The 13,459-nt window shown below is 46.7% G+C and overlaps 1 protein-coding gene across 2 annotated transcripts in view; it reads left to right on the top strand.

The window, feature by feature from the left end:
* Window positions 1-13,459, top strand: part of Crybg1 (crystallin beta-gamma domain containing 1) — a 196,368-nt gene that overhangs the window by 134,853 nt on the left and 48,056 nt on the right. For both annotated transcript variants that reach the window (XM_063279640.1, XM_039099292.2), the window contains one exon: window positions 8,037-9,535. In XM_063279640.1, coding sequence (XP_063135710.1) covers window positions 8,037-9,535 — 1,499 coding nt within the window. The remainder of the gene's footprint in view (window positions 1-8,036; window positions 9,536-13,459) is intronic.

The following is a 13,459-nucleotide window of genomic DNA, read 5'->3' as shown; positions in this document are numbered from 1 at the left end:
CCTATAAATATTCATCTGTGCCTGGCTTTCTTCACCTAATGTGGTTTTCCTGTCCCATGTGTTCCCTTGCAAGTGACATGAGTTGCCTCTTCTTCACTATGGAATGAAACGCCATTGTTCACTGAGCGTCCGTGAGGTGTGCGATACCTTCGGGTGTGTACGGACAAGCCCAGGGGTGGTGTATTATGATTGTAGCCCTCCACGGCAGCTCTTTTTCCAGCTACCCTGCGATGCCCTTGGGGAGAAGTGCTGACACGGAACCCAGGGCACTAGCATGCCAGACAAGTGCTTGGCGTTGAGTTGCACCCCTGTTGGCCTTTTAAAAGGAACTCTTTCTAAATGGAAGCTTTTTATTCTGAGCAGTACCTCTCTTTTGGACATCACTAAGTGTGGAAATTATAGAGATATGACCTGAAGGCCCTGTCACTCTTTTTTTTTTTTTTTTTACAGAATAGCACAACCGATTTTACACTGTGGGATACGGTGCCATTTTGCTCTCGTGACACAATTAGGAAAAACATGGAGGAGGAGGTGAAGAAGCTCATGTCCTGTGACAGTGTGACAGTGGCAGGGTAGAAAGCACAAGGGGAAGAATCTTCGGATAAGAGAAGCCATGGCAGATGTTAGAGAGGGCTGAGCAAATGCTACACCCAGGGAGCCTGGGTGGAGAGATGACAGAGGGAAGGCCTAGAGGCCGCATGGTGTCACTTGTTGCACCATTTGAACTGGACCTCAGATCAAAAGCAGTCCTGTGGGACAGTCCCATACGCTTCTCTGCTGGAGGGCTGCCTCCCACTGAGCTGTGTCTGTCTCTAACAGCCTTGGGAGAAACTGCTGTCCTGGCTCAGATGTAGTGACAGAGTATCTCTGTTCCATCTCTGAACCACTAAAAAATCACTAACTGTAGTTCCAGGTACTGCAGAGGCTAAGGCAGAAGGAGCCCTTGAGCCTGAGGCCAACCTTAGCAATGCAGTGAAACTTCACCTCCAAAGGAAACAAAACAAAACAAATTAAAAAAAAAGAAATAAAAATGAAAAACAAAAAACAAACAAAAACAAAACAAAAAAAGAAAAGAAAAATGAAAAGCAAAAAACAAACAAAAAATAAAACAAAAAAAAGAAAAGAAAAAAGAAAAGCAAAAAACAAAACAAAAAAAAGAAAAATGAAAAGCAAAAAACAAACAAAAAACAAAACAAAAAAAGAAAAATGAAAAGCAAAAAACAAACAAAAACAAAACAAAAAAAAGAAAAATGAAAAGCAAAAAACAAACAAAAACAAAACAAAAAAAGAAAAATGAAAAGCAAAAAACAAAAACAAAACAAAAAAAAGAAAAATGAAAAGCAAAAAACAAACAAAAACAAAACAAAAAAGAAAAGAAAAAAGAAAAGAAAAAAACAAAACAAAAAAAAGAAAAATGAAAAGCAAAAAACAAACAAAAACAAAACAAAAAAAGAAAAGAAAAATGAAAAGCAAAAAACAAACAAAAACAAAACAAAAAAAGAAAAGAAAAATGAAAAGCAAAAAAACAAACAAAAAACAAAACAAATAAAAAAGAAAAATGAAAAGCAAAAAACAAACAAAAACAAAACAAAAAAAGAAAAGAAAAATGAAAAGCAAAAAACAAACAAAAAAAGAAAAGAAAAATGAAAAGCAAAAAAACAAACAAAAAACAAAACAAATAAAAAAGAAAAATGAAAAGCAAAAAACAAACAAAAACAAAAAACAAAAAAAAAAACCCCAACAAAATCCAACCAATTCAAACAAACAAAAACCCATTAAAACAAACAAGCAATTACCCTCTTCCTAGAAATGGCTAAACTATTAAGGATATATTTTGAGGACAGAAAGTGGATTACATAAAATAGAAATGAATGCATGAAATTTAAAATGAAAAAGATCATGGGGTTGGGGATTTAGCTCAGTGGTAGAGCGCTTGCCTAGCAAGCACAAGGCCCTGGGTTCGGTCCCCAGCTCCGGAAAAAAAAAAAAAAAAGAAAGAAAAAGATCGGTACTTGATAGGTCCACTTAGGTGGTGAACATTTTCTTTCTTTGCATCACCAGAGCACCCTCATTGGCATGAACGTCAAAAGGAAAATGGGTGATACGTGAGTGGTAGTTTATGTCTAATCCGGAGCCAGACCTGTCCGAGGTCTGTGAGAGCCATGTCTGGACCCCACCTTGAATGTAACTTCCTCTGCCTCTGAAGCTACACTGAGACGAGGTGCAGCTGTACACTCCGTGACTTTAATTTTAATTGAAATTGTGCTGAGCTACATATCAAGTACTGGGCCAGCCAGGGCTATATAACGATATCCTCTGTTGAAACCAAACAGCGACCAAAAGAATGAAAAACTCTTTCTTGGTTTTTGGGTATTTCTTTCCCACTACAAAGCACTCTGAGATTTTTCTCTCCGATTATAAGCTATTTTCTTCTCTTTCTTCATCCCCTGCTACCCATCTCTGTTCTTTAGTCAAATAATTGACAGGGCCTCATTAACCCAGAGCTGACCTCGAACTCTGTGTGTAATCAAGGATGGCCTAGAACCCCTGAACATTCTACCTCTACTGGAGCTGGGCTAACAGGCCTGTACCACTAAGTCCACTTTTGATGGCAGTGCTGGATGGGACCCGATGTATTCTGGGAAAGCTGAGTAACTTCCTTAGTCCTAAGTATTTCTTTCTTTTACTGGAGCAATTCTCTAATTTCTTAAACTTTTTAAAAACTAATAATTGAAGACTAAAGTAGCTTAAATTTGTATTTTGAGGGACAGTATAGCTCAGAGGCCCAGACACGTATAGGGTTCCAGATTAAATTCCAGTGTAGCTAAATAAATAAATAAATAAATAAATAAATAAATAAATAAATAAATAAATAAAAATAAATAATCGCTTAACTTCTCTATTTTTAAGCCACACACCATATATTCTTTTTTAATTAAGAAAAAAGTATTTGACCAGAACAAATGCCAAACCCCAAAGCATACCCTGTGACCCTATACAGTAACCTGGCCAACGAGTCGTTCATAACACCCATGTTAATCATTCCTCCCTCGGGCTGAAGGACGATTTCATCCAAAAGTTCACAAACTGAGCACTCCAAAAGTCACTACTTTTTTTTAAAGGGTTATTCTTGTACATTGGTGACCACATTCTAGAACGGTCCTGAGGTGAGGACGTGCAGGGTCTCAGTGGGCTTCCTTGTGTCAGAGTTGGGCCAGGAGCTGGCAGCCAAGTGAAGCAGTTTGTCAGCTGACGTCTGCATCCGTGTGCACACAATCCTCTCTCTGGCAGCTGGAATGCTTGACCGCACTACGTCTTGGGCATAACAGATTTTGATTCTGTTTGTCGGACCTCAGCCACGTGTCCAGTGATCTTCAAGAAGGTTGGTACCTCCTGGAAACTGGTACCAATCAGGTGCCCCTGGCTTGTTAGAGGCAGCAGCTGCCTGTGGCCACTTCAACCCGGAAATCCCTGTGCTCGTGGCTAGAAATGCAGAAGGAATTTTTACTTCTGGTGAGGGACTCACATTATGTAAGACATGAAAAGGGTAGAAATTTATGAATGGCTTTTAAATGTTGGCACATTATCAAGCAATGTGTTCAACGTAATTTTCTCAGCGTTTAAACATGATTTTTAGGCAAATCACTTTGATGTCAACGACTCCAATTAGTAATCTTAGCAAAACGGAAATAAAAATAGCTTTGCATGCATGTCCGCATGTTTGGGACAGACTGCAGTATATTGATAATTTATCCTGAATGTTCTAGTCTTTGGCTGCCTGTCCAATGAGGCAGTGTCACGGGTTTACAGAAGCCCAACGTGTCATTTACTAAGCTGCCACACCAAAAAGGCTGAGTTCCACATCACAACATTTTAGCCACGGCCACCCTGGCTTCTACACACTGGTGGATTGTGACCTTGTTGTGGACACTTCTAAGGTCCCCTGATGAGCTACTCCGAATATTAACCAATATTAGAACACTCTAAAGCAGGTCCTTGCCACCTCTGGGACAAACGGGTGGGTTGCTTTATGGGACTGGGACACAGATGGATCCAGAGGGACCCAGGACCCTAAGTGGACAGGAGGGGAGAGTTGGGATGGGCATATTACGCCACGGGAGCATGAAGCATCCTGATGGGCCTTTGCAAACACTCTTCTTCCTAACGAGGTTAAGGGAGAAGGTGCAGGGTCTGTGGCCACCTATCTCGGGTGGGAGACTCTAAACCCCAAAGTTCACTCTTTTGTCCCCTGGTTTTCGCTTCTTGGTCTGTCAGACTTTCCACATGAACGCTGGACAGAAACAAGCTCTAGATGTGAATAAATGTGCAGCTTGCTTGAGGAAAGTGTTTCTCAAAGACAGAAGACTTTCTCCTAACACAATGGATGGGCCACTCTGAGCCCTGCTCAGCTGCTCCTGCTCAGAGGGGATGGCTCCTGGGTTCCTCAAAGGCTGGCCCCTTGGCAAACCTTCATTTCCTAGAGATAGGAGAAGCCTCTGTAATGACTCGAGAGCTTGCCTACCCCCGGTAAGAACTGTGTCCCTGACACACTGTGTGTTCCTTGCTTCCCAAGGGAATCTTTCCTTTAAAGCAACTTTATTAAGATATGGCGTAAGTCAGGACAAACTCATCTCTGTATTCATTTCAATTTATTCTTTTGAGACACAGTTTCATGTAGACCAGACTGGTCTTGAACTCACTTTGTGGTCAAGGATGACCTTGAACTCCTGACTGTTCTGCTAAGATTACACATGAGCACATTTTGAATTTTTGACTTTTCTCTTTGTTTTCTGAGAGAGGGTCTTGCTATGCAGCTCTGGCTGTCCTAGCAGTCCTTATATAGGCCAGGCTGGCCAGAACTAGAAGGTATCCTCCTGTCTCTGACACAAATTGTTTTGTTTTTAAAGATCTAGAGTCTTGCTATAAAATTAGTTTGGCCATAAGCTCTTGCTACCAAGAAATCCTTCTGTCCGGGTATAGTGGTGCAGCCGTTTATTCTCAGCACTCAGGAGGCAGAGGCAGGCAGATCTCTGGGAGTTTGAAGCCAGCCTAGTCTACATAGTGAGTTTCAGGATAGCCAGAGCTGCACAGTGAGACGCTGTCAGAGACACAAAACAACCGAGAAAAGAAGAAGAAATCCCCTCTCTCCATTCTCCTGAGTGGCTGGGGTGACATGGCTATGTCACTGTGCCCAGCCAGTCCACCCATCTTAAGCTTGATAGGTGTCCGAGAGCTGTGTACATGTGTGTAATCATCACCATAATCATCATCTCACTCCCCTCAAACTGGTTTCTGGTGATCGTACCGGGAATTGAATATACACAGGCTACTTCCTCGCCTCCAGTTAGCACAATGCATTTGAGAATTCACTGTGCCCTTGGGTGTCAAAAGCTTGCCTCTTTATTGTCACATCCTAATCTGTTGCCTAGATATATCTCAGTCTGTTTTTCCATTCTGCAGTTGGTGGACATTGAAAACATTTCCAGTTTGGGGCTCTTCTGAATGAAGTTGTTATAAAAGCACTAGTATGTGTAGGGGGTATAAGAGGTAGTCAAGTCGAAAATCAAGCAACTGGCTTTATAAAAAGCAACTACAACTAAGATTGAGCGTTGGGGGCAGGGACGCTTATACTGACTAGAGGACTGCTGACCAGGCATCTTCCCCAGCATGGGAAAAATGGGTTGCAACATTCCTCGGTAGGGCAGAGTGATACTTACTCTGGTTGTTTAATTTTGACAGGCACTGGAATCGAGCCAACAGACTCGAGGCTCGTTTTCCTGTCTACTCTTTCAGGGCACGCTTGATGGCCTGCCTGTCCAGGCAATAGACACAAAGGGCTCTATTTTCAGAGTCAGAAGGTCTAGCCAGTTGTGCAGCTTTGGACATGGGTAATCTTGGCATGTGGATATAAAAAAAAAAAAAAAACTGTAAGGGCGGTTGGAAAGATGACTACGTAAATCATTTTGTGAGTGTCTAGTGCCTAAGCGGGACTCAGTGGGCAGGTATTTTAATCGAAAAACATTTAATTTAAAACAAAACAAAAGCCACCGATGATGTTTCCTTAGGAACCAGGATGCCTCGGTGTAGTTTTTAAGCCACGCCCCATTCCTTCTCTATCATTTCCATAAGCGTGGAAGAACTGGATTAAGCTGAATGTGGTTACATCTCAGAAGCACATCGCTCCAGCCACGGGAGCTCTGGGTGACTGTCTTTTAGCTATCTCCATTGTCACAGCTCTCGGGTTCTTTCTTAAGCAGCACTTGGGGATTTGTGGATTTGTGAACCTATCTGAACAATTCAGTGCCTTCCTTGGAGCCTGGAGTGGCGGTCTGGGTCTGCGTAGTTTGGGGATCTGTTTCTCTGGGGGCCACTTGGATTCATAGGTCCCCTCTGCACCCGCGTGTCCTCTGTGGTGGACTAGATGGGGCACTAGTTGGAACCGGAAGGCAAGCGTTTGAATGCCCGCTTTGTTGCCCCGCCTCCAGCACATTTCGGTTTGATCTCGGCCTTTTCCCCCCATCCACAGTAGGTAACACATTACCTCACTAGGTTGCCGCAGGGTTACGCTGCCAGGTCTGTCTCAACAGATGCGTGTTGACTCTGTCGATCACGAGCACTTTTTACCCGGGCATTTTTCATTTCCCACAGACTCCGGACTCCCTCCAATGTTTTTGTAGCTCACTGGGGGTGGGGACGCTTATCTGCATTAAGGCTGCATCGGGAATCCCTAAGTGGTGAGTCAGAACCGTCCAGAACAAATGATCACCTTTAAGAGAGGTGGGGCTGCTTTCTGCCTCCCCGGGGATTAGACTCTCTCACCTGGGTCTTGAGTTTTAAGCTCTTAAGGGGCTGCGGTGAGTCGAGTTAATCCCGCATACAGGCTGCCCAGAAGGGTTGCCCCCGACTTCCTGTCCAGCCCAGCGACCCCCTACTCACTCCTCCCAGTCACCGACCCTGGGGGTGAGGTCCTTGCTTTCATTGATCTGCTGCACGCTGGCTGCAAGAACTTGCAACACTTGGTGCAGGCTGTAGCCCCCGGGCAGTGTCTGCTAGGCTGGCTTTCCACTACCCTCCCTGCGTAGGAGGGACCTCCGCCTGCCCCTGCCCCTGCCCCTCAGCAGGAACTTTGAGGACTCTCCCCGGTGAAGCCTAGGGTGAGCTGGGAAGAGGCGGGACAGCGCTCCGCAGCCCGCGCAGTTTGAACGCGGGCACGTGGGCCTCATTGGGCGAGCGCGTTGCTGTTGGGCGGGGCCAGGTGCTGCATTCCTGCACCTTTGCTGAAGGTTAGACCCAGGTGTGCCTAAGGTTGTCCCGAGGGACGCTAGTAATTTTCCTTGCGCCACTCCCACCCCGCCCCTCTCCCAGAAAAGAAAGGGAGTTGTTTCTGTAAAAAGAAAAATAACCTCCTTAAGGTACCTGGAGGAGGGGAGAGGAGAACCACGGACCCCGAAATCACACCAGGATTCGTTAAAGTTGCCTTTTTACTAAGGAAAGAAGTAAAAGGCAGAAGCCCCTCCTGCATACGTGTGATAATTGGACGTTCCGGGTAAAAAACACTTATAACGAAAAACTGTTGTAAGTTATGTAGCTTCGAAAATGTGTTTAAGGAAAAGAAATTTAAGGCTAGTGAGATGGCTCAGCCGTTGAGGTTAGGCTCGCAACCAGTTTAGCCACGCAGGTATGGTGGTGCACGCTTTTAACCCCAGCTTTCAGGGGGTAGATACAGGCGGATCTTTGTGAATTCAAGGCCTGGTCTACATGATGGGTTCCAGGACAGCAAGCGTTTGTTACATGAGACCCTACCTCTGTCTGTCTGTCTGTCTGTCTGTCTGTCTGTCTAATTTTTAAAGTGAATTTTGTTGGAGGATAACAAAGAGCAGACACAGTCCTATGCTGCCCCTCCTGGCTGTACCTTTTCACTGTCAATCACACCTGGTCCGTTGCCAAGTTGCTTTTGCAGTAGCTCTGTAACCTATCAAAGCAGAACAAAAACGGGTTCTCAAGTTTTTCTCTCCCCGTCTCTTTTCACTCTCCAGTCCAGAGCCCAACCGCCAGAAGACACCAGAAGGAAGCCGGTGTTGGGGAAACTCGGCACTCTTTTTACGGCTGGAAGGAGGAGGAACACCAGGAACGGATTAGAGAGTCCCACCAACTCAAATAGCAAATCGGCCTCTGCTAAAGTCCCAGAAACAGAGAGTGAGAAAAGTAAGGCTCAGGGCAACCAACTAAAGCCAACCGACGCGGGCGAGGCTGGCGAAGCTGGCGAGGCGGGCTCCAGGCAGGAGGCTGAGGGCCAGTCCGCTGAGAGCAGTGTCCAGGCAACCCCCTGCGACGCCGGACCGTCACCTTGTTCCAGCATCAAGGTAGGGGTTGTGCAGCAGTGCCTCTGCAATGATTCAGCCCAATTAGAACCTCTGCAGGCAGAGGGAGAGACTTTCCCAGATGCCACCACCGCTGCCAAGGAGCTGTTGCATTCCTCACCAGGGAATCGCTCCGGGCAGGAGAGCGCAGAGACGCCCGCCCGCAGTCCGGGGGAGGACGCGTTGCCTGGCGCTGGCCTCCAACGGGAGGCAGCGAGGGGTGTGTCAGGGTCGCCGCCCGAGGAGCACCTCGTGGGAGGAGTAGGAGAGGCCCCCGACGGAGCCCCCGGCGTGGGTTCCGAAGCGGGCTCTCTGGGGGACCCCGGGGACGCGGTTCCGCCTGGAGAGCCTCCCGCCCAGGGCGCAGAGACCAGCGGCACAGCCGGGCCGGCCGACCGCGCGCATCCCACCAAAGTGCTAAAGTTGGACATCTACTTGAGCAAGACTGAGGTGGCTCAGGTGGCCGAGCCCGCCTCGATTGCTCCGGGGACAGACGATTGCTGCGAGGATTCGGACGACATGGAAAAGAGGTCAAGCGGCCGCCGGTCCGGTCGGCGGAGGAAGTCGCAGAAATCCACCGACTCCCCGGGCGCGGACGCCGTGGCGCCCGAGAGTGCGGCCAAGGACGACGCGGTGTTCGACGACGAGGTGGCGCCAGACGCCGCGGCTGAGAACTGCACGGCGGAAAGGAAAGTGAAATCGGTTCAAGCGGTTCCCGACGGAGGCTCAGCCTCGGTCGCCAGCCCGGAGCCGAAGCCCAGCGCCTGCCCCAGAGGGCAACCGCGAGCGGAGCCGGACCGCGCCAAGCCCCAGTCGCCCACCAAGCGGAAGGGTCGCAGCCGCGTCCCCGAGGCGGTGCCCAGCTCGCCCGGCAGCGGCTCGCGCGCACCCGCCAAGGAGTCCCCACCCAAGAGGGCGCCCGCCGCGGCGGACGGCGGGGAGGAGGCGGGCCGCGTCGTCCCGCGCGAGCTCACGGTCAAAAGCAGCTCGCTGCTGCCTGAGATCAAGCCTGAGCACAAGAGGGGGCCGCTGCCCCACCACTTCGGGGATAGCCGGGCCGACGCCGGTCGCAGTCGAGAGTCGAGCAGGGGAACAGGAGCGTCCGACGCCGACGGCCTGAAGCCCAGGAACCAGTTCGGCGTGGGCAGGTCGACTGTGACCACCAAAGTGACCCTGTAAGTAGCGGAGGAGGAGTGAGTCTGGGCTGGGGGCTGCCTAGGGTTGTATGGTTGGTCTGTAACCTGTATTTTTTTCCCCTGTTGAAAACTTCAAAGAGAAAAAGAGCTGTTTGTAGAGCTAAGGCTCATTTGGCAGCCTCCGCCGCTATTTCCTGCTAAGACCTAAGTTAAATGAATGCAAAAATAGGATATATCCCTCCGGGGCGCTGTGTTTACGTAAACAGCGGAGATAAGACTTAATGGCTTGACAGAGCTAATTATATTCTTTATCCAAAGCATACAGGGGCATTTCAGGGTAGTCCCAGGGAGCCAGCAGGATTTTGAGAGTGACCCAGTGGCATTGACAGGGGAAACTTTAAGAGAACTTAATCATGGAATTTTAGTATATTGCTGTCCTAAAGCAAGCTTAAAGGACATTTCTAATAACCCCTTTCCATGATCTAGGGAGTTCTTTTATTTCTGGGCTGGGAGTGACTTTTCTCTTATTGAGATGATCGGTGTTATTACTGAAAATTTCCTAAGTGAAAGGACCCGAAACAACAGACCATAACCACTCGCTTGCAAGTTTAGCAATTTCGCAAGTATTTATTGAGTGCCCTTTGTTCTGTGTGCTGTGGGGTAGGTGACCCACACCTGTGATGCACCCCGTTGCCCTCAACGTTTAAGTCCCCCTTGTGGCTGTAAGGAAGGAGCACAGGAATCAAATTAAAAGGGCCAAGTGGATCTTGCCATTGTAAAGAAAGGTTCTGGGAGTACAGGACAAGCAGTCACCGGTTTCCTGGAGGAGCCTGGGCTTGTGGTTTGATGGTAACAGATTTGTGCGGCTAGGAAGACAGCTGGGGAGAGCTCTCTGTAGAATTGAGCTCAAACTAACCGTGACTCTTCCCAGCAGGTGAAAATCATTGAGCTCTCAAATTTTTCCTACTTTGATCACGCACTGATCAAAAAGGCTCGTCGTGTGCAGCCTTATTCTCTTTGAACTGAATGATTTCATTCTACTTGATGTCTTTAAAAGAAGTCAGGTTCGAAACAGGTCTGTCTGGAAGCCAGGAGGAAAACGTGCTTAATGAATAACGTTAAACTGCCTCAGCAGCTGGCAGCCTGGAGACCTTTGACATAATCAGCTATTTATTCTGTAACGGTAGCGTCAGGAAATTTTCCCGAGTGAATGATGCCCATTATTTGTGGAAGACGAGTGTGAAGGAACACAGAAACCTGCTAAGCCTAGGTAGGAGAAACGCTGCTCAACTACATCGGGGCTGGACACTCCACCTGTCGTCCAATTGGAAAGCACCAGTGGAAAAACCAGAAATGTTTCACTGTTAAGGGTTCATCATAAACAAGTTCAGGACGGGATCTTACAATGGAACTCTTCTTTGGGTCTGCATCCTACCGGAACTGAGCCAAGTGTCTTTTTTTTTTCACTACCGATTTTTTTTTTAATCTTTTTCCTCACCACCCATCTTTTTAAAATTTCTTTTGTACAAGGCCTTACATGCAATGAACTGGAAAAACTAATGAAGTGGAAAATTAAGAATTTTATCTAGTTCTTCGGCCTATGTCAATCTGAGAGAGGCTTTCAGACCCTTTAGTCCTGTGATAGCTGGATTTTAGGCAAAGATATTAACAGACCGTGACTTGGTGGGGATTTTTTGCTTGTTTGTTTGTTTGGTTGGTTTTTTGATGGTCTCACCCTGTAGCCCAGGGTGGCTCCTAACTCACTGAGTAGCCAGGGCTAGCCTGGAACTCAAGACTACTCTGCTTTACTCTCCCAACTGATGGGATTCCACATGTGAGCCTGGTTTGGGAAAGAAATTAAATTAAAAAAAAAAAAGATTGTATTGCCTAAATACCTGTTCAAAAACTAATTTCTTCATGTCCTCTACCAAATGCTGAAATTGGTAAAGGGGTGCGTTTAAGGCGGGGAGGCTCTGCCTTTACAGTCAGCTGTAGCTCCCTACGCTCCCTCTCACAGCATAAAGACGGCATTACAACACGCATTACAGGAGCCTGCCTTTTAATCAGCCCCAACTGGGTTAATTGCAGTGACTCTTGGTAACACAACTTAATGGTAGAGAGTTTGGTTGTAAAAGATATTTTGATCTGGTGTAAATCCTTAATGAGCAGATGGGCTACCCATCGGGGAGCTGTGGGCTCACCCGGACATTCTCCTCCCACATCCCAAGATGCACTTGATGTCCTCTTCCTGTGCTGACTGGTCAGCTTTTCTTTTCTTTTTTCCTTTTTTTTTTTTTTTAATATTCCTCAGATTGTCACCTTTGCCCATTAATTAATTAACACAGCAGTAATCAATTAACACAGCATTTGCAAGCCCTGTGTTTCTGATGGACCTGATAGCTCTCTGAACCCCCATCTCCTATCCCCCAGCCTCTCCACCTCCATCCCCCCACCACACACAAACACACACACACACACACACACACACACACACACACACACACACACACACACGGGAAGTAACTGAGGGGCTCCTTCGGGCCAGGCCAGTCTGTCACAGTATAGTGTGTAATGTGGCTTCTGAGACAAGAGGCCCTGTCACTAGCTAGGAGACCTGAGGAGAGTCACCTCCCTCCTCTAGGCCTCAGCTTTCTCCTTTTAGAAGAAAACATGCCAGTTACACTTTGGGTAAACCGAATTAGATAACTTCTCAAGCACTTGGCAAACAGTGGTATTCATTTAGCTACAAACGGACGAGCTCCTCTGCCTGCCCTGAGGCGTGTTTATATAAAATGGTTCATAAAACAGAAAAGTGGGAGTGGTTCTGTCTGTGAGCAGCCATGGGGAGCCTCCCTGTCCCTTGGGGAGCCCCCCTCCCTTGGAGAACCTCCTGGTTCCTGGGAAGCCTCTATTAGCCCTAAGTGTAACCCCTCAAGGGGACTTCCAAAAATTCCCTTAACCATAAGTTTTGGATGAAAAAAAATAATTCTAAATTCTATAGGGATTTTGTTTTGTGTTACCTTTTAAGTTACAGGTACAAAAGAAAACAATGGGCCAGGTATGTGAAAAACTTTGGCAAAGTTCATGCAGATATTGGTGCGAGAGCCAGGACTGGGGCCAGGGCAGGCAAATGCCAATGAAACACATTTTATTTCTGAGAAAGAGCATACTGTGTACATTAAAGGCATTGTTCCCATAATAAGTAATCAGTCCTACAAAATGCGAATGAGTAGGGAGGCTCTGCCCTACACAGGTTAAAAATCAGTTAACAAATTATGCTATAGCCATATGGTAAAACAATTTGCTTTTTACTAATGTTCGTATAAAATTCCAAGGAATACAGTCTTAGGACCCTGAAAGCTTTAATGTTAACTCATCCTTTTTTTCTTAGCAAAAAACAAGCAGCCAAGAAAGCCCTACGAGCACAGCCGTTTTCATCCTAGTAAAATATTTATGCATAGGAAACCGTTGGGAATGAGGCAGAATTCTGATGAGCAGCAGGTTTATGAATGATTTAAAAACTCTCTCCATATTCAGAGAGACAGCTCAGTGGATACAGGGTGAAGACCTGAGACCCATGTAAAAGGTGGTCATGGGAGTGTGTGTCTGTCAGCCCAGTACTCCTGTAGTGAGGTGGAGATGGAGCCAAGAAAAGTCTGGCAGCTCCCAGACCTGACAGCCTGGGCATGCAGTGCTGAACATGGAGGGACTCTGTCTCAACAAAGTAGAAGCTTGACACACACGCATGGCTGTCCTCTGACTTTACACATGTGTGGGTACATATATATACACACACACATACATACATACACACACACATACATACATACACACACACATACATACACACATATACACACATACATACATCATACATGCACACACATATATACACACATACACGTACATACATACACATACATATACACACGTACACACACATATGTCCAAACATACACACGT

Source organism: Rattus norvegicus, chromosome 20 (genome assembly GCF_036323735.1).
Source record: "Rattus norvegicus strain BN/NHsdMcwi chromosome 20, GRCr8, whole genome shotgun sequence".
NCBI lineage: Eukaryota > Metazoa > Chordata > Mammalia > Rodentia > Muridae > Rattus > Rattus norvegicus.
Note: the sequence above shows the minus strand (reverse complement) of the source record. Positions and strands in the feature narration are given on the sequence as shown.